At 50.6% G+C, this 17,928-nt stretch overlaps 1 protein-coding gene across 3 annotated transcripts in view; it reads left to right on the top strand.

The window, feature by feature from the left end:
* RECK (reversion inducing cysteine rich protein with kazal motifs) overlaps positions 1-17,928 on the top strand; it is a 143,837-nt gene that overhangs the window by 118,476 nt on the left and 7,433 nt on the right. For all 3 annotated transcript variants that reach the window (XM_078857791.1, XM_078857783.1, XM_078857800.1), the window contains one exon: positions 17,695-17,908. In XM_078857791.1, coding sequence (XP_078713917.1) covers positions 17,695-17,908 — 214 coding nt within the window. The remainder of the gene's footprint in view (positions 1-17,694; positions 17,909-17,928) is intronic.

Raw genomic sequence — 17,928 nt, 5'->3', positions numbered from 1 at the left:
GCAGGTTTGAATCCTCAGCGTGTTTACACAAAGCATACACAAGACCTAACGTTCCCAGGTTGCTTGTGTCAGGAATTACACGCATTTTTCTGGGAGTGAATGATACTTTTTCACCCAGTCTACTTTTAAATGGTTGTGAGCCGATGTAATGGTAGTTTGTAAAACGTGGTTTCTGCGCAATGGCACTCAAAATACTATTGGAATCGGATTAGTAAAATAAAATTGATGAAAAAAATGGTAACTAAATTAAGTGATTGTTCACATGCCTGACCAGATTAGTGTATGTGAAGTACCGTCGATGACTCTTGGACACCGTTGGTGAGGCACACGTATTTATTCCGTACAAGTAGTCACAACTGTGGACATACAATACTAGAGGGGGTATCGGCCCCCTCACCCGGATAGCTGGGGATACTCTGCTAGCTACCCCTGACCTACCTCCTAGTCCTCCACTAACGGGCTAGGGGAGGCTTCCTGGCCCGACACTGGTCAGTCGGGCTACGGTACCCGGAGTCCCAGAGTACTATCTCTGGTTCACGGGACCACGCCGCTGGCTCAGTCCTGCGCGGCCCTGACAAGGGCGGCGTCCCAGGGGAGTCCAGGGCTCTAGCTAGACGATCTTCGGTCTTCCCTCCTTAGCTAATACTGAGCCCCGAGCTCTCCGGCTCATCCCCATTTATACCCCCCGGAGGATCACAACTCCGGGCAACCCCCCAGGCTGCCCGGTGCGGACGTCGTTGCGGGCACCTCCCCGTGCACTCACGGAGCCCCGCCCACTGTGCTTGTTTCCCGTGTGATCCTATGCATACAGCCCTACACATACAGCCCCTCCGTAACAGCCCTACATCACCCCCCCCTGCACAGCTCGCAGCCGTCCCGGCTGCAACAATTCCAATAAAGGTTTATTTACCCCTTGAGCCCCGCGTGTGCCTCAATTTTTTCAACCATAACGCGAAGAGAACAACAACAAGAACCAGAAAACCCCGAAGGGAAAATAACCCGACGCACCCCCCCCAAATAAATACGAATTCCGTAAAAGCAACGTATATACAAATCGCAAGGAACCCCCAACACACACACAACACAGCACAATGTGCCAGGAGCACACCACCGACGCAGCGCACAGTAACCATGCACGTGAAAAAAAAAAAATGTCTTTTTGTGCATCACAAGAGTCTGCGCATTCTTGCGCGCGTCCTTGCCGCAGGCCCGTCACACGGACCATCCGGTGGCAGCTGTCCATTTCGAAGTGAGTCTGCGCTTGATGTCGCGAGACCCTCGGCATCCCCCGTAGGGGTTGTTGGGCGGGAGCCCGTCATTCCTGGTGCACCTGGGGGCGGGACAGCCGGCAACACGTCAGGCGAGAGCAGCAGAGACGGACCCTTTGAGTCGGCCGACCCCCCACATGTTTGGCCACGCGTGTGTGGAGTGGGGCCTCGCACCGCAACGAAGGGTTTCAGTCTAGAGGGGTGCACAAACCACCGGCGCTTCCCCCATTTGATGCGAACGCACTGAGGCCGCAAAACCTCGACCACCTCGACGGGGCCCCGCCACGGCCGCACCAGTTTTGAGGAGGTCGCGAGTGGTACCTGGGGACAGTGCAGCCATGCCCTGTCCCCCGGCTTCCACTGTAGCACGTGCGCGCGATCCAGTCTGAGGCGCTCATTCGCTTTCTGACGCCTGTCGGAATTCAGCATGGCAGCATCCCGTGCCTCAGTCAATTTCGCAAGGTTAAATTTAACATGGTCGGCCAATTTAGTTTTTCCCAGCGGCGCGGGGATCTGCAGCTGTGCCCGAACAGGTGGGTCAGGTTCACGGCCATACATGAGGAAGAAGGGTGAAAATCCCGTCGCAGCATGGGGGGCCAATCTGTATGCTGCCAGGACCCCTTGAATTTGCAAGTCCCAATCGGTCTGTGAGTCCGAAACCTGCTGCGACAACATAGACGTGATGGTTCGATGCAGACGCTCGACCATCCCGTCAGTTTGCGGGTGATAGGGAGAGGTACGAATTTTTTTCGTTCCCAGGAGCTCACAGACCTGTTGGAGGAGTTTGCCGGAAAAATGTTTTCCCTGGTCGGTCAGCAGCCGCTCCGGAGCACCTTTGTCCATGACGTAACCTTGGACAAAGGCCTCCACGATGGCTGCTGCCGACTGGTTGGCCAGGGGCCAGGCCATAGGCCAGCGCGTAAAGTATTCCACCCCGGTCAACAAATATCTATTGCCCCTAGGGGTGGCGGGAAATGGCCCCAGAATATCCAGCGCGACAAGTTCGTTCACTCTGGAGACTCTGATAGACTGCAAAGGCGGGTTTGACTCTCGTGCTGGTGGTTTTCGCTGCGCACACCGAGGGCATGATGCCAACAGATCTGCGACATCCCTCGTCATGCCTGGCCAAAAAAAATCAAGCTGGAACAATGCGAGGGTCTTTTGGGTACCCAGGTGGAGGAGGCGCTCATGAGCAGCCCACACCACCCTACCCCGTAACCCAGAAGGGACCACCAGCCGGTGTCGATGGGATTTCCCGTCCCAATGCATCAGCAACCCCGCGTGCATTTCCCATGCGTTGGCATCACCTGTCCCCCGCCCCGCCTCCCTGGCGCGACGACGCGACGCGAGGAGGGAGGTATCCTCCATCTGGAGGCGCCCCCATTCATTAACGGGCAAACCCAGCAGGGAATCTTTTCCCTGTTGTGTGATAGAATTTGGAAGCAATGTTTCGTCATCGGCGGCGGCCGCCAGGACCGGAACCGGCATGTCCCCTGCTGGCTTGCAACGTCCCGACCCCAGGAGGCATGCACATTCGGAGGTGGTTGGCATGCGCGACAGAGCGTCCGCGTTGGTGTGGCGAACGCCCTTACGGTAGGTGGTTTCAAAATCAAAATCCTGGAGGATCTCCAACCATCGGGACAATTGTCCCGATGGCTGTTGAACTCGCAGGGCGTACTGCAGTGCCGCATGATCTGTGCGGACGGTGAAATGCCGACCGTACAGATATGGGCGATACTGTTGGATGAAATAGACAATTGCCAACAGTTCCCTACGGGTGACACAATATCTTTGCTCCGCTGGAGACAACACCCGACTGCCGTACGCAACCACCCGTTCCACGCCGTCAACCACCTGGGAAAGCACGCCCCCAATACCCGTGTTGCTCGCATCGGTGTCGAGCAAAAATGGTTCCGAAAAATCGGGGTAAATCAAGGGAGGAGCTTTTACCAGGGCGTCCCGAAGGGAGCAGAAAGCAGCCTCCTCCTCCTGACCCCAGTGGAACCGAACCCCTTTTGATGTTAAAGCGTGTAGGGGTTTGGCAATCGTCGCAAAATCAGCGACGAACCGTCGGTAATACGACGCGAAGCCAATTAAACTCCTGACCTCTCCCACCGAGGTGGGAGTCGGCCAGAAGCTGACACACTGCGTTTTGGCGGGATCGGTAGCAATACCTGAGCGCCCCACGATGTGCCCCAAATAACGCACCGAATCGCGTAACAAATGACATTTTTGGGGTTTGAATTTCAAATTGGCAGCCCGCATCTTTAGGAAAACCGCCCGCAACCTCTGGAGATGTTCGTCAAAAGTTTTACTAAAGACGATAACGTCATCCAAATAAATCAGGCACGACTCCCATTGCAATCCAGCCAAAACCAATTCCATCAAACGCTGGAAAGTTGCCGGCGCTGAGCGTAAGCCCATCGGCAACCGGTTGAATTGGAACAGGCCGTGCGGTGTACGGAAAGCAGTTTTAGGCTTTGAATCATCGTCCAGAGGAAGCTGCCAGAATCCCGAAAGTAAATCCAGTGTGGAGAAGAATCGCGCTCCCGCCAAGGCGTCCAGCGATTCGTCCATCCGTGGGAGCGGGTATGCGTCGGCAACGGAAATTTTGTTAAGGCGCCGAAAATCAACGCAAAACCGCAACGAGCCGTCCTGCTTTTTATCCAGGACGATCGGCGCTCCCCAAGGGCTGGTGGAAGGAGAAATGATGTCGGCGGCTAACATGTCATCAATAGCCGATTTGACATGGTCCTTTTCGGCGGGACTTAACCGAAACGGATTCTGGCGTATTGGCGCACTGTCACCCGTGTCAATATGGTGACGCAGCAGATGAGTGCAACCCAAATCGTATTTGTCCCGACTGAAAAAGTCGGAAAATTCCCGCAGTAGCGTTCTAAGCTGTTGGCGCTCTGAATTTGACAGGTCCGTTGATCCCGCACAAAGCGCATCGAGCCACCCTCCATCGCTGTCCGAATGTGGGTGCGGCCGGGGAGCAGTGCCGACGTGATTCGCAACAGGTTCCTCGCAGGGCACCGGCGTCGTGTGAGCAAGCACCGTCCCTTGAGGAACTACCACTGTCTGCGACCCCACATTGAGGACCGCGATGAAAGGGTCCCCGTCCCCTCTTACGACGGTCTGGGCCGGAATCAAATGAGGTCCACTAACCCCGGCCCTAGATGGTCCCAGCAGAATTCCCTGGTCCCCAATGCCCTCAGCGAAGGGCCGACGAAGTTTTAGAGGCACCAACATTTGAGCTCCCGGCGGCACACGAACTGTTTTAACGACGAACGTTGGTACTGTTACGAACGCCGTCCGAGCCGCAGTAGGGGAAGGCAGGAACGCCATGCGTCGTCCCGACGGGAGCTCAATGCATCCCTGGTCTATTAAAATACGAATCGGCATTTTGCCCAAGAAGTCCGTCCCCAGCAGGCACGGAACCGCCAGCGAGGAGGAAACAAAAATCGGGCCCGACAATTTGATATCCCCGATACAAATTTGCGCTCGAATCTGTCCAATGATGCCAAGAGAGCCCCCGTTAGCAGCATAGAATGGGACGTTAACCGGCAGTAAAGGACGGCTCTGGACAGGTAGAATATTGTAAATGAGTTCGGAAATGATGGTCGCCGATGCCCCCGTATCGACCAGGATGCGTACCTCCACCCCGTCAATGTGTCCCACCACGGCCGACGACCCCGACGACGTGGCCACAACGCGATGGGCCAACATAGACCACTGCGTGGGTTCGATTTGAGTCCCCATAGTGGTGCGTGTTGGCCCGTCGCAGCGCAATGTCGGCCCCCCGTTCGTTGCGATGTGCGAGTGTGTGACGAGTGTGTGCTTGGGCCAAACATGAGGGGTGCCGCGACTCGCCGGATTATGTTGATGGAGCTTGGGAGGAGGAGGGCCGGCGTCCTGTCGAGGCGTCGTCCCGCGCTGCCGAGGAGAGCGGCACCCCGAGGCGACATGGCCCCGGACGCCGCAGTTGAAGCAACGCGGGAGCGCCGGCGGCGATGACGGACGGTCGAAGCGGCTCGACCCATCCTGGCCCGACCGTGCTCCCGTCCCCTGCTGCCGTCGACGGTCGACGGCGTAAACCTCCTCCGCCGGGAGGGTGGCTGCAGCCACCACACGCCCGGCCGCTGCCCTGCTGGCTTTCCGACGCTGTGACAGCAGGTTGGCGTGGAGGAGCCGCGCAGCCTGAAGGGAACTCATCTCCGTGTCCTCCTGTGCAACGACGGCGATGTCCAGGTCGTCTGCCAGCAGGAGGATTTTTTCTGTGACCATGGCGTCCACGCCGTCGTCGTCCATTCGAGGGAAGGCCGTCTTCGCCAGTGCCAGGAGACTCGTCCTGTACGCCAGGGGCGACTCCTTTGCACCCCGGTGGCGATCGTAAAACTGCTGCCTGCATTCCGCTGAAGGTCCGTAGACCCCGGCCAGCAACTGCAGCGCCATCTGTAGCGTGGAGCGCTTCTCCCTCGGCGCCGATGTAAGGGCGGCGAGTGCATCGCTGTCGAGGAGCGCCGGCAGCGCGCAGAGAGCCTCAGCATCCGACCAGCGTGCCATTTCTTGGTGGGCGAGGAAGCGTCGCTGGAAGCCGCCCCAGTCGCCCTCCGCGCCAACAAACTCTTTGAGCGGAGGCAGCCGTTGGTGCAGCGCAGCGGTCGCCATGGAAGCTCGCAGGCTGCTGTCCCCGTAACTCGGCTGCGCTTCGGCGCGAACGGCAGATGGTATCGCCTGTCGCAGCCGTGATGACGCTCCCTCCGCTGGCGGTGACGCGGCAGCCCCAGCGAGAGCGATGTTGGACCCGAGGTTCAGGCCGGCCACGCCCTCAGCAGCTGCTGCGGCGATGGCGGGAGATTCAAAGTTTGAATCCGTTGAGATGGCGGGAAGGCACATCGGACGTCGGTTCTCCTCGCCCCGTGGTGGTCCACCAGCCCCCAGCCGCGTGATGTGTTCGAGTGTGGCGGCAGCGGCGTAAAGCAGCTCCGCCAGCCTCGCGTGAGCCAGCCTCAGCCCTTCTGATGGCGGCTCCTCTTCATCCTGATGCCCGGTAAGAATGCGTCCGGCCCCGGCTGCACGATGTCTTGTTGAGCCGTCTCGGGCTCAACAATTTCAGCGGTGTCCTCCACCTGCGGTACTCCGGCTCGAGCTGTCCGGCGCGTGTCCATGTTCGTAGTTGTTCTGACACCAGATGAAGTACCGTTGATGACTCTTGGACACCGTTGGTGAGGCACACGTATTTATTCCGTACAAGTAGTCACAACTGTGGACATACAATACTAGAGGGTGTATCGGCCCCCTCACCCGGATAGCTGGGGATACTCTGCTAGCTACCCCTGACCTACCTCCTAGTCCTCCACTAACGGGCTAGGGGAGGCTGTCTGTCCCGACACTGGTAAGTCGGGCTACGGTACCCGGAGTCCCAGAGCACTAGCTCTGGTTCTCGGGACCACGCCGCTGGCTCGGTCCTGCGCGGCCCTGACAAGGGCGGCGTCCCAGGGGAGTCCAGGGCTCTAGCTAGACGATCTTCGGTCTTCCCTCCTTAGCTAATACTGAGCCCCGAGCTCTCCGGCTCATCCCCATTTATACCCCCCGGAGGATCACAACTCCGGGCAACCCCCCAGGCTGCCCGGTGCGGACGTCGTTGCGGGCACCTCCCCGTGCACTCACGGAGCCCCGCCCACTGTGCTTGTTTCCCGTGTGATCCTATGCATACAGCCCTACACATACAGCCCCTCCGTAACAGCCCTACATATGGTTCACATCATGGCTGCAGAGTTGTCACACATACAATTTTTTGGTCTCATACCTCTGTAATGTTCAGCTTAGATATTGTGTGAACATTTCAAGGTAGTTCCAGTGCAGTTTGAGATGTTCTCCCTGCAAGTATGAGAAAATTCATTACTTGCAATCCATTGACTTGCATGCATTTTATTAAAGTGTATTCCCACTCTGCACTTCCTAAACCCAGCTGGTAGGCTCATAAAGGAAGTATACTGTGGCATATAATCAATGGCTAAAGCTTTAATCAGATCCATAGTTCACGAAAATTCTGTGTAAATGATAAATGGAATAACAGCAGACTAGTTTAAAAGCACATGCCATGTGGTACTTAAGAGTAAAATGTATGTCCTTCTTCGTACTTTAAACATGCTGAGAAACAGACAAAGAAATGGGTGGCTCACAATACACATATTGAGTATTTTTTATTTACTTCAATTTTGTATAAACAATAATGCTTATGAGAATAGGGTGAGCTGCTCACCCCGAGCTCTCATTACTCTGATAGAGCTGCTCAACCCGAGCTCTCATTACTCTGATAGTGCTTGTCTTTGTGATGTATGCCTTTTGGCATCCTCTGGTCTAACACCATTGAGACTAGGCTCAAAAGAAAGCTGTCTCTGGTGTGGACCAATCAGTTTCAAAGACAATGCATATATTATCAGAGTATGTTTTTTTGTTTGCATTCTGACCACAAGTATTGTGGTTAATGCAGACATGATTCCTTGTAAAAGGTTTCAGTTTGGTGTTTTAACATCTTAACACCTGATTTGTCGCCAGAAAAAAAGGGGAAAACCTATTCTCATATTTTGGTACTGGCAAAGGAGGTCCCATGAAATAATGCTTATTTTAAAGGTGTGTGCGTCAGGGATCAAAACCATTCACAACGATAACCATAAATATATGAAATCCCTTGGCCTGTTTTAATATTCGGAAGTGCTTCAAATCACCACATATATGTGCTCGCAGTTCTTGAGTAAAATATATATAATGCAAAATTTTATACTTTGGTGTGTTTCATAATTACTGAAGGGAAACCCCACTTTGCTCAATGATCGCAGCTGTTAAATGATTCAAGAGATGTCTAATTAAACAAAAAGAAGCCGTTGGAAATGCACAGGGCCAAGCAGCTGTGCTGGGGTTGAGGCGTCTAGCCTGCAGGCAGAACACTTTTTTTTGTTGGGGTAGCAATAAAGGCCACGTGTGCGCCCCCACACTGCTGCCCAGGCTTGTTTCCAGATGTCACAATTAATGCACAGAGCAACAGCAGCACTCACATGAGTATACACTGGAGGAGGCATTAGGTAATGGTTATTGTTGCTGTTAGAGATGTACTCTTAGAACATGGCGTTGTTGTGGCAGTTAGCATACTTGCTTGTACTTGCAATACAGAGGTTGCTGGTTCATTTCCACCTCCTTCTGGTGTGACTGTTGAATCAATCTAGTTGAATCAAGTGTCTCAAATCCCAGCCCCCGCCTGAGTCTACCCAGCAGTTAAGTGTGGTGGTGGGGTAAAGTGTGGGTACGCCCACCTGTTTTACAACATTTCTGGTCAATGTGGAAGAGTAGATCAAATACCACTCTAGAGTTCACTCTCGTGGAGGCCCTTCTGCCAACAGTGGCCTTAGAAAGCAAATAAAGTTTGGGGAAATACAGACCAACAATGAATTTTGCTGCGCTGTCCTTTATTGCCCACAACGCCCACTACAATGTGTTTTTTTGTTAACATGGTGGTTGCCCTTCTAAGCGTTATACAGGCTCAAGAGCCTGCTTAGCTTCCGAGGTCTGATGGGATCGGGAGCATCTTTGTCATGTTAGTAAATGAAATATTAAAACTGACATGCAAAAAAAGAGTTATCCATGTGCTTTTGTTATGTGCGGCGAACAATGGGTTTTGGTTTTCCAGTTCTACTTCCACCAATGTTTGTTTGGCACACATACGTTTTTGAGCAGTGGGACAGGCATGGGGGGCAGCAATATAAACATTTCGATAATAATCCAGAAGGTGTAAGCAACTTGAATTGTATTTCAGCTCGGTGTCCTTTTTACCTGCAATTCTAATAGGTGACACAGCCGCTGGGAGGAACAGCCAATGATGGTTCAGGAAGTGGAGTATATATGTTATGCAACTGAAATCCAGTACATTATTCTTGGAAACCTATACATATAAATAAGTTGCTGACAGTCCAAAATGAGTGAACTCAAAAGCATCTTTCAACAATATATTTTTTATTACATTATTTTTCCACAATTATGTTTCCCAACCATAAATGGTTTTATAAACACCCATGTTATGTTTTTGTATATCCTCCCCTTGAAGTGCAATAGTCTTTGTCCATCCGTTTACCAAATCTTTAATTCCTGACAGGTGTAATTATTTGTCTTGTTCCTCAAAGCCCATGTTCATAGCATGCACCACTTCATTGCAAACAGACCTGATTTGGATTTTTTAAATAAAGTGTCTCATCAGCATGTCGGAACTGGTTTTAACAAAGTGTCTCCTCAGCATAGGCAGGCTTGCTTAAATCAATGTGGGTGAACTGCCAGATGTTATATGCAAAGACCCCCTCCTTAAGATATGAGTCTTAGTTCGAAGTAAACTATATAATACACAACACAAAATAATCATTAGTGTTGTGATTATATGATTATTTCAAACAAGCCTGACTGCTGATGAGACACAGTCACAATTGATCTAAAACGTGCTTGTATTGAATCAATGCTGCTGAAATTATTGCACTCCCAGAAGGCTTTGTGTAAAACATACTTTTATTTTACGTGAAGACACTGATATATGATGTGCAGTAATGTGAAGAAGTGCTATGAAGGACCATTTCCCAAAACGTCACCTATGTTATAATATATATTTGAATTTTGAGTCAGTGTTGTTGAAGAGTGTGTTGATTTTTTTGATATGTGAAGGAGACAGACATTGTTCTGCTTATCTATCTTCCATGATCTTCTTGGTTCTTTCGGTAAAGTCACGTAGAAGGGAAGTAATAAAATAATAAAAATAAAACATAATAAAACAATTCTCACGACGTTTCGGCCACAACGCAAGCAGCCGTCCTCAGGCGAAAAATGAGACATTATCAAGCTAGGAGCTTATATAGGTGTAGCGAGGAGGAGCGCCTTAACAAAAGAATGTGCATATGAAGAGGAATTTAGCATACCAATGGGCAATGCGTAGGAGGTTGGCGGAGGGGTTTCAAAGTCCCATTATGCCCATGCATTATGCAGGATCAACAGCACCACGGGGGGGCGCAAGGAACAGCGTTAATAAAGGAAAGGAATGTTAATGATATGTAGCTGCATTTACCAAACAACCATGTAGAAAACCAAAGTAAAAAACTACATAAAAAACTAAAATATAAACTGATACTTACTATACTCTACAATAAGCTGAGTTACTAACAACAAATAATAAATTACAATTCTACGTCGTAAGAAGTATATAATATACTTCCATCTAAACTTTATTCTCTTAGCATATACAGTACTATATACTGCCATAGATAAACCCAACATTAAATTATATACTGTATTGCTGTAAACCACTATGTATTATTCAACTCACCCTAATGTGTATCGAAATGGTTTATTACGTCCTTCCAATGATTGCTAAGCCTGAATCCATCTTCTCGGTTAAAATTGTCTCTGTGTTTGTATATGTGGATCGCCTCATGAACGAATCTCTCATGATAGCCAGATGGCTTGCAGAGAACCTCCGTCTTGGAGAAGTCAATGTCATGTGAGCCCACTGAGTTGTAACAGTGGTCTGCCACGGCTGAGGTGTTTGTCCTACCGTGTTTTAGATCAGCTTTATGTTCACGAATGCGGTCTGAGACGTGTCGTTTGGTTTCCCCAATGTAACTGCTACCACAGAGGCAACTTAGTTTGTAGACGCCAGGGTACTGTATGTCTGGAATCACATCTTTTACAGACGGTACCAGATCACGGATTTTATGTACTGTGTTGAATCGGACCTGGATCTTGTGTTTAATCAGGATTTTGGAGATCTTTTTTGTGACCCCAGCAATGTAGGGTAAGGTGATGGTCTTGAAAGGCTCCTCAACAGGATCCTTCTTGATGGTTGGAGTGATGGCTTTGCGGATTGTGTAGTCGGAGTAACCATTAGCCTTAAGAGCTTGGCGTACGTGTTTGAGTTCACTGGAAATGTGTTCATGGTCGGAGATGCATTGGGCTCTATGATATAGAGTCTTGATGAGGGAATTCTTCTGGGATGGATGGTGGTGGGAATCCGGTTTTAGATAAGCATCCGTGTGGGTGGCTTTCCTGTAGACAGAGTGGCTCATTGAACCATCAGGTCTCCTTTTGATTAGGACATCCACTTCCCTTCTACGTGACTTTACCGAAAGAACCAAGAAGATGAATCCCTGCAGTCACGAAAGCTTTAAATCGAAATATCTTCCATGACATGATCATGAAGTCGATTGACATTTTCCTGCATTGTAAACGTCATAAAGACCACACATGATGTTCACAAGAGTCCATCTGCGTTTAAACTCTGTGCAGCACTTATTAATTGCCAAAGATATTGTGGCATATTTCATTACAGTACTGCATTTCTTTACCCGTTTGATTTTAATATGGTGTCGTGTCATTTTAAATACGCAAATTACATAACTGTGCCAGGGTCAGATTCCACCAGTTTATATCGAACACTTATGCATGTATTTATTTATTTTAATTAAGTTTACCCCTTTTGGTTGTGTGAATTAATACTGCTTGGCACATTTTAACATGTGCTCAGGTCACCTGCCATGTCATATATTAAATATATACTAAACAATACTATCTCTAAATACAGTGCATTGCATTAATTACATTTTTAATTCTAAATTGCTTGTGGAGTTAGAGGAGACATAAAATATATACTACATGCCAGAGGTGGGACAAAGTCATTGTTATGCAAGTCCAAGTCGAGTCGCAAGTCATCAAATTCATGACTCGAGTCTGACTCGAGTCCAAGTCACATGACTCGAGTCCACATCTCATAGGTGGGACAAAGTCATTGTTATGCAAGTCCAAGTCGAGTCGCAAGTCATCAAATTCATGACTCGAGTCTGACTCGAGTCCAAGTCACATGACTCGAGTCCACACCTCTGCTACATGCTAACAAACATGTTTGCTGGAGGTGTATATAAGAGTAAGTGCTTAAACATGAGAAACAGAATACAGGTCCGTTCTGTTTTGTCTGGTTGAGTAATTATGTGAGTATGAGGACCATGAGATATCATGGTTGCTTGGGAAGGCCATCATCCAACAGTGGATTGATAATGACCTTTTCTTGAATTAACCAAACATGGCTATTGATGATTCCTGCACTAAAAGCAATTAATTGTAGAATCTAAGTAGAAAATTGTGGTCGTGAAGACAATTAAGAATGCGCAATTTATGGTTGTATTTTAAAACAATTGTTTCATTTAACCAAAGTGCACGTACGGCCAACGCGGCTGCTTACAATTTTAGCAACAGGAGACTGCACATTAGCAGAAAAGAACACCACTGGCACCTAATTCACTTTTATCCCCTCCGTGTTCCTGACAGGCTTAGCTGCCAAGTGACAGAGATAGCAGAGGCACACAAAGCTGTAAAAGAAAATAAACTTGATACCAATGCCTGGCATGGCAACGGGTTTGAATTAACCACCTGCTCTTTGACTAATGCCAGCTTGATCAAATAATCCTGGAGATAAAATGTATCTTGCATTAATTGCAAATCCAAAGGCTTGTTTTTGCCAAATGGAGTGCCTTGCAGACTGCACTTTTGTGAATAAAGTTCGACGAGTAAAAAGGTTTCTGTGAATTGTACAATACGCTTGGAAACACATCGTGTAATATAAAGGTATATTCAGATGTGGAATAATAATTCACCACTGTCATGACTAACAAAACTGTCTTTCATGTCCTTTGTTGAGAGCAGATAAAGCAGAGGAATAAGGGTTATCGCAAAAATATTTGCTTTGTCATTAGTGACAATGGTGCAGTATGTTCATCTTATGCCCCTACATCACTGCCAATATAGTTATTCCAACCATATTCCAGACAAATGGTATTAATACATATTCTGACGTACAGTAAAACCTTCGATTGCGAGCATAATTCGTTCCGGAAACGTGTTTGTAATCCAAAGCACTCGTATATCACTTGTGATCACGTGACGCTCGGCAGACAAAGCGTATACATACTACTCGCATTGCAAGACCTCGCTCGTTAATCAAACGAATATTTATTTAAAAAATTTGCTCGTCTTGTTAAACACTCGCAGACCAAGTTACTCGCAATCCAAGGTTTTACTGTATTGTACTTGTTTTTCTTGCTCGTGCACGATTGTGAAAATTGTTCACCCATCTTAGACCCCTTTCCTCAAAATGAATTTGTGGCAAAGTATGCATTTTCATTTCACCAGGAGAGAGAAAACGATGCGTTAAGACAACATGAGACGTTTGATTTATCCGCAAGCATGTCCGAAGTTAAATGATAAATTTTATTTCAAAATCATATAAATTTGGTATACATGAGAATCATAATCAAGTATTACACCAAATGTTAATTTAATGACTTAAATTACACATTTATTTATGTATCTTAATTTCATTAATACAACGTAATATAAATGAAAAAAACTGTTCCATTTAGTTGAATATAGAATGAAGGTGGTAGCTGTGCTGTGCAGTATTACATGTTTAAATACCATCGATTTCCCCCCCCCCACTGAAATATACAATACATGCATTTACATTTTTACGTCAGTACAATGTGTAGTGACACAGCATCGACTGCTGTCCAGCAGCAGCAACTGCGGTGGACAGTTAGCACACACCGTCGATCACGGGTGTGCCGGCAAGGTGGAGGAACTGGGGCAAGGGTTATGTAAGACCTCATCGGGAAGCCCCTGGCCGCGCCGAGTAGAATAAAATCAGCGGAGAGCGAGAGCTCCGGGCTGCCAGTGGACTCGTCTCGCCATCGCTGTCGTCTTCACCGCCTTCGTCGCTGCCACCTTCGCTCGATAATTGTGCTGCCGGACAGTTGTTGGCTGTCTCGGTTGATGCCATTGGTGCAACACGGTTAGGGTTGTGTCTAGGCTGGGCTGTATGGCAACGTGAGCGAGAGAGGAGGCGATCCTGTGAGTGAACAGCCAGAAAGGTGTTACAATAGAAAAGTATTACAATAAAAGAAGGTACCTCCTGCAACTACCTCGTCTCCGACTTGTGCTACACTGCATCTGGTGTCATAAATGGGGTTCCAAAGTGGCCCCGAAGAGGCCCCGAAGAGGAACCCACCTATAGTGTCATCGGAATGAGGACGGTGAGGCGGTCATCCCTCCTATAGCCTTGGGAGCAGCGGGAGAGCTGCCGCCAATTGGCGTGACAGCCGCTGCGCATGGACGGGGATAGCGGCTACTTATCTGCGGGGAGAGTGGATACGCATCTGCGGGAAAGCGGCTACGCATCTGCGGGACAGCAGCTACGCATCTGCGAGGAGAGCGGCGCGATTTTCCGCAGTTGCGCGTCGACCATGTGGCATGGCGGAGGACCGCCACGGAGGGCGCACCCCAGGCGATGGCGCGGACAGGAGTCATGGGGAAACCCTGGCTGGAGCTTCCATTGGAGTGGGAATGGGGGAGCCCGGACAGGAGACCGTGCACATGGTGGGCGCCATTTTGCCCTTGGAGCACCTACCATAGCCAGCGGGCACCATTTTGAGGCGAGCGCGGGAACGCACGGATAAGTCACGAAGGTCGGTGGTGCTGCAAGGAGCCGCTCTTGACCTGCCACGGGAGGTTCGCATAAGATTCCTCCAGAGAGAGTAAGGGGAGGCCGAGACACCCTACGCCATCCGGGTGGCGCTGCTGGCGCTGGGACGGGAGGTATACCCGCACTTGGGTGAGGGCGTGCTCCTCTTTCGGGTGGCGGAAAGGCTGAGGGAACTGGCGCGGGAGTTGAGGATCACCCTGCCCCCCACCGCCGGCGCAGAGATTTTGTCCATAATGGTGGTCCGAAAATTACAAGCCGGCGAGGAACACCAGCATTGGTCAAGGATGGAGGCTTGGGCATGGTGGATGGAGGACATGATGACGGTGTTGGGCAGCCGGGGGACGCACGCAAGAGGGTCCCTGCAGGTGGACCGGTGGCGGGGGAAGTTCCTCCCGCCCAGGGAACCCACGGCCAAGTGTTTCATGTGTGGCCGGTCGGGCCACATTGCTATAGAGTGTCGGGGTGTCAGCGGGGCGTTGGCAGTGTCACAGACGCCCTCCGACCCACCGGCATCGTCTTCCCAATTCCCACCAGACCGGGTCTCTGAGGCCTTTTGAGACTGCCATGTGCGAGGTCTCGGGGACCAGATCCGGACAGGTGTGGCAGACCTCCTTCATCTCTCCACAACCCTCGGAGTCCCCGAAGTGCAAGACCCTGCTGAGACGGGGGTGACTGGTGCTAGCGACCGGATCACGCGAGCTATGTCCCGGTAATGACAGACTCTCCCTTGCACGGTGGGATTCGGAGGTGGTAAGGGCCTGTGTAAGGGGTTGTGTTGGGTGTGTTGCTGGTTTGCGGGGGGGGGCGCCGGGTTGTGTGAGTGTGTTGTCGGTTCGCGGGGGGCGCCCCATTGTATGAGTGTGTTGCCGGTTCGCGGGGGGGTGCCGCGTTGTGTTGGGTGTGTTGCCAGTCCGTGGGGGGGGGGTAGGGGGGGGGGCACCACGTGTGTGAGTGTGTTGTCGGTTCGCAGAGACGGTGCCGCGTTGTGTATGTGTGCTGTCGGTTCGTGGGGTGGGTGCCGCATTGTGTGTGTGCTGTTGGTTCGCGGGGGGCACTGCGGTTCTGTCGCAGCTGTAAAATGTTTTTCTCCTCTTTTTCTTCATGCTAGGGGTGTTCCTCTGTATTAGGGGTTACTCTGCCTGTCCACCGGTTGCGGCTGCTGTATTGGCAGCCGGGACGGCTGTTTTTTTTAAATGGAAGGGGGTGATGTAGTGACACAGCGCCGACTGCTGTCCAGCCGCGGCAACTGCAGTGGACAGTTAGCGTACATGTCGTCGAGCGTATACACGGGTGTGCCGGCAGTGCGGAGGAACTGGGGCAAGGGTCATTGAAGACCTCATCGGGAAGCCCCTGGAACCCGCTAGTGTGTTCAAGAAGGAAGGCGCGGCCAGGGCGGAGCCAGGCCATGTCGAGTAGAATACAAGTAGCAGAGAGCGAGAGCTCTGGGCTGCCGGTTCTGGGAGTGGACTCATCTCGTCGTCGCTGTCGTCTTCACTCAATAATTGCTGGCTGTCTCTGTTGACGCCGTCGGTGCAACGCGGTTCGGGTTGTGTCTCGGCCAGGCTGTAAGGCAACGTGAGCGAGAGAGGCGACGATCCTGTGTGTAAACGGCCGGAAAAGTGTAACAATAAAAGAAGGTGCCTCCTGCAACTACCTCGTCTTCGACTTGTGCTACAATTCACATGTAACACTATAGCATGCGCATATTGTACACATGTACATACCTTTTGTCAATGCACTTCTCTGGGTCGTGGAGGTTATATTATTTCACCACACTGGTCATTTCGGGGTCGCGTAGGGTGGAACATAGAGGAGGGAACATAGACATACAGTACAACGATATATTTGTATGCACTGCTCATTACTGCCCACCACATAGCCACAACCCTATCTCAAATTTAAAACTCATTTCTTTACCACTGTTTTTTGTGTTTAGTGTGTTGTCCTTCCCCCGTACTTCCGATTAGCATGGTTGGCTACGTATGGTGTGAAAGAAGTTTAACATACATACAACTTACATTTTTCGCGGTGGTCACCCATTGGAGAAAATATCCGGGCATGATCCGATTTAGCTGCCGAGATCTGACAAGCTTGGGCGCGATTTTGTCATCGGCATATTGTACACTTAGGGGCCGTCCATAAATGATGTCACGCACCTAGGGGGGGGGGGGGTTAGACATTTGTGACGATGTGCGACGAGGGGTGGGGGGTGAGAAATGTGACGTCACATAAAAATGCGCAACTTTAAATAAATATAGACAACACGTTCTACTTAATTAAATAGACTTTTTAATAAATGTTTTCTTCTACATCAGAGTGCAGCGGCACATGACATACGCACTACAATGACAACAGTTTAAAGCGATTTGAAGCATGTTTTATTTTTTTTGGGTGGGGGGGGGGCAGAGCTTTGTGACGTCATATTTGAGGGGGGTCTGACTTTTTGTGACGCCGTGTGACAATGGGGGGGGGGGGGGTCAAAAATCGTCCAAAATCGCGTGACGTCATTTATGGACGGCCCCTTATTAAATAGTACGTACAGTGTATGAATGTGTGTGCTTGCGTGTGGTAGTGTAATGGTTAGCGGGCTGCACTGTGAACCCGGCGACCCGAGTTCAATTCCTGCCCACGGCCAATATCAGCGGCGAATATCTGAACCAGTCCCAGGGCCTCCTCTAGGTCGTCTCAGCCGTAATTGAGTACCTGGTGTGGTGTGTAAACATCAGCGCTGGGAGACAGACATTGTCTGGTGTGGTCTCGGCCACCCACCCCCTTCATAGCACTTGCCCTAACAGACCGTTCAAGGCTAAACAGGGACCTTCGCCTTTGTTGTCATTGTGCCCGTGTGCACGCCGTATGCAGAGCATGTGTGGGCCGCCCTCAAGGCTGGTGTGTGGGCACGATGGCGAGTCGTACGCGAGTGTGTGCACGGCCTACTCGGAGCGCGTGGCCGTCGACTACGCGGGGCCCTGCCAGGCGGTGGGGCTGCTGTCGCACCACGTCGCATCGCCCGAATGCGATACTGTCACCTGCCCGGCTCTCCCCGTCGCCAGCTGCAAGCCCATCACCCCGCCAGGTACGCGGGAAAAGTGGGCG

Source organism: Lampetra fluviatilis, chromosome 1, assembly GCF_964198595.1.
Source record: "Lampetra fluviatilis chromosome 1, kcLamFluv1.1, whole genome shotgun sequence".
Lineage (NCBI taxonomy): Eukaryota > Metazoa > Chordata > Hyperoartia > Petromyzontiformes > Petromyzontidae > Lampetra > Lampetra fluviatilis.
The sequence above is the reverse complement of the archived record's forward strand: the minus strand, read 5'-3'. Positions and strand labels throughout refer to the sequence as shown.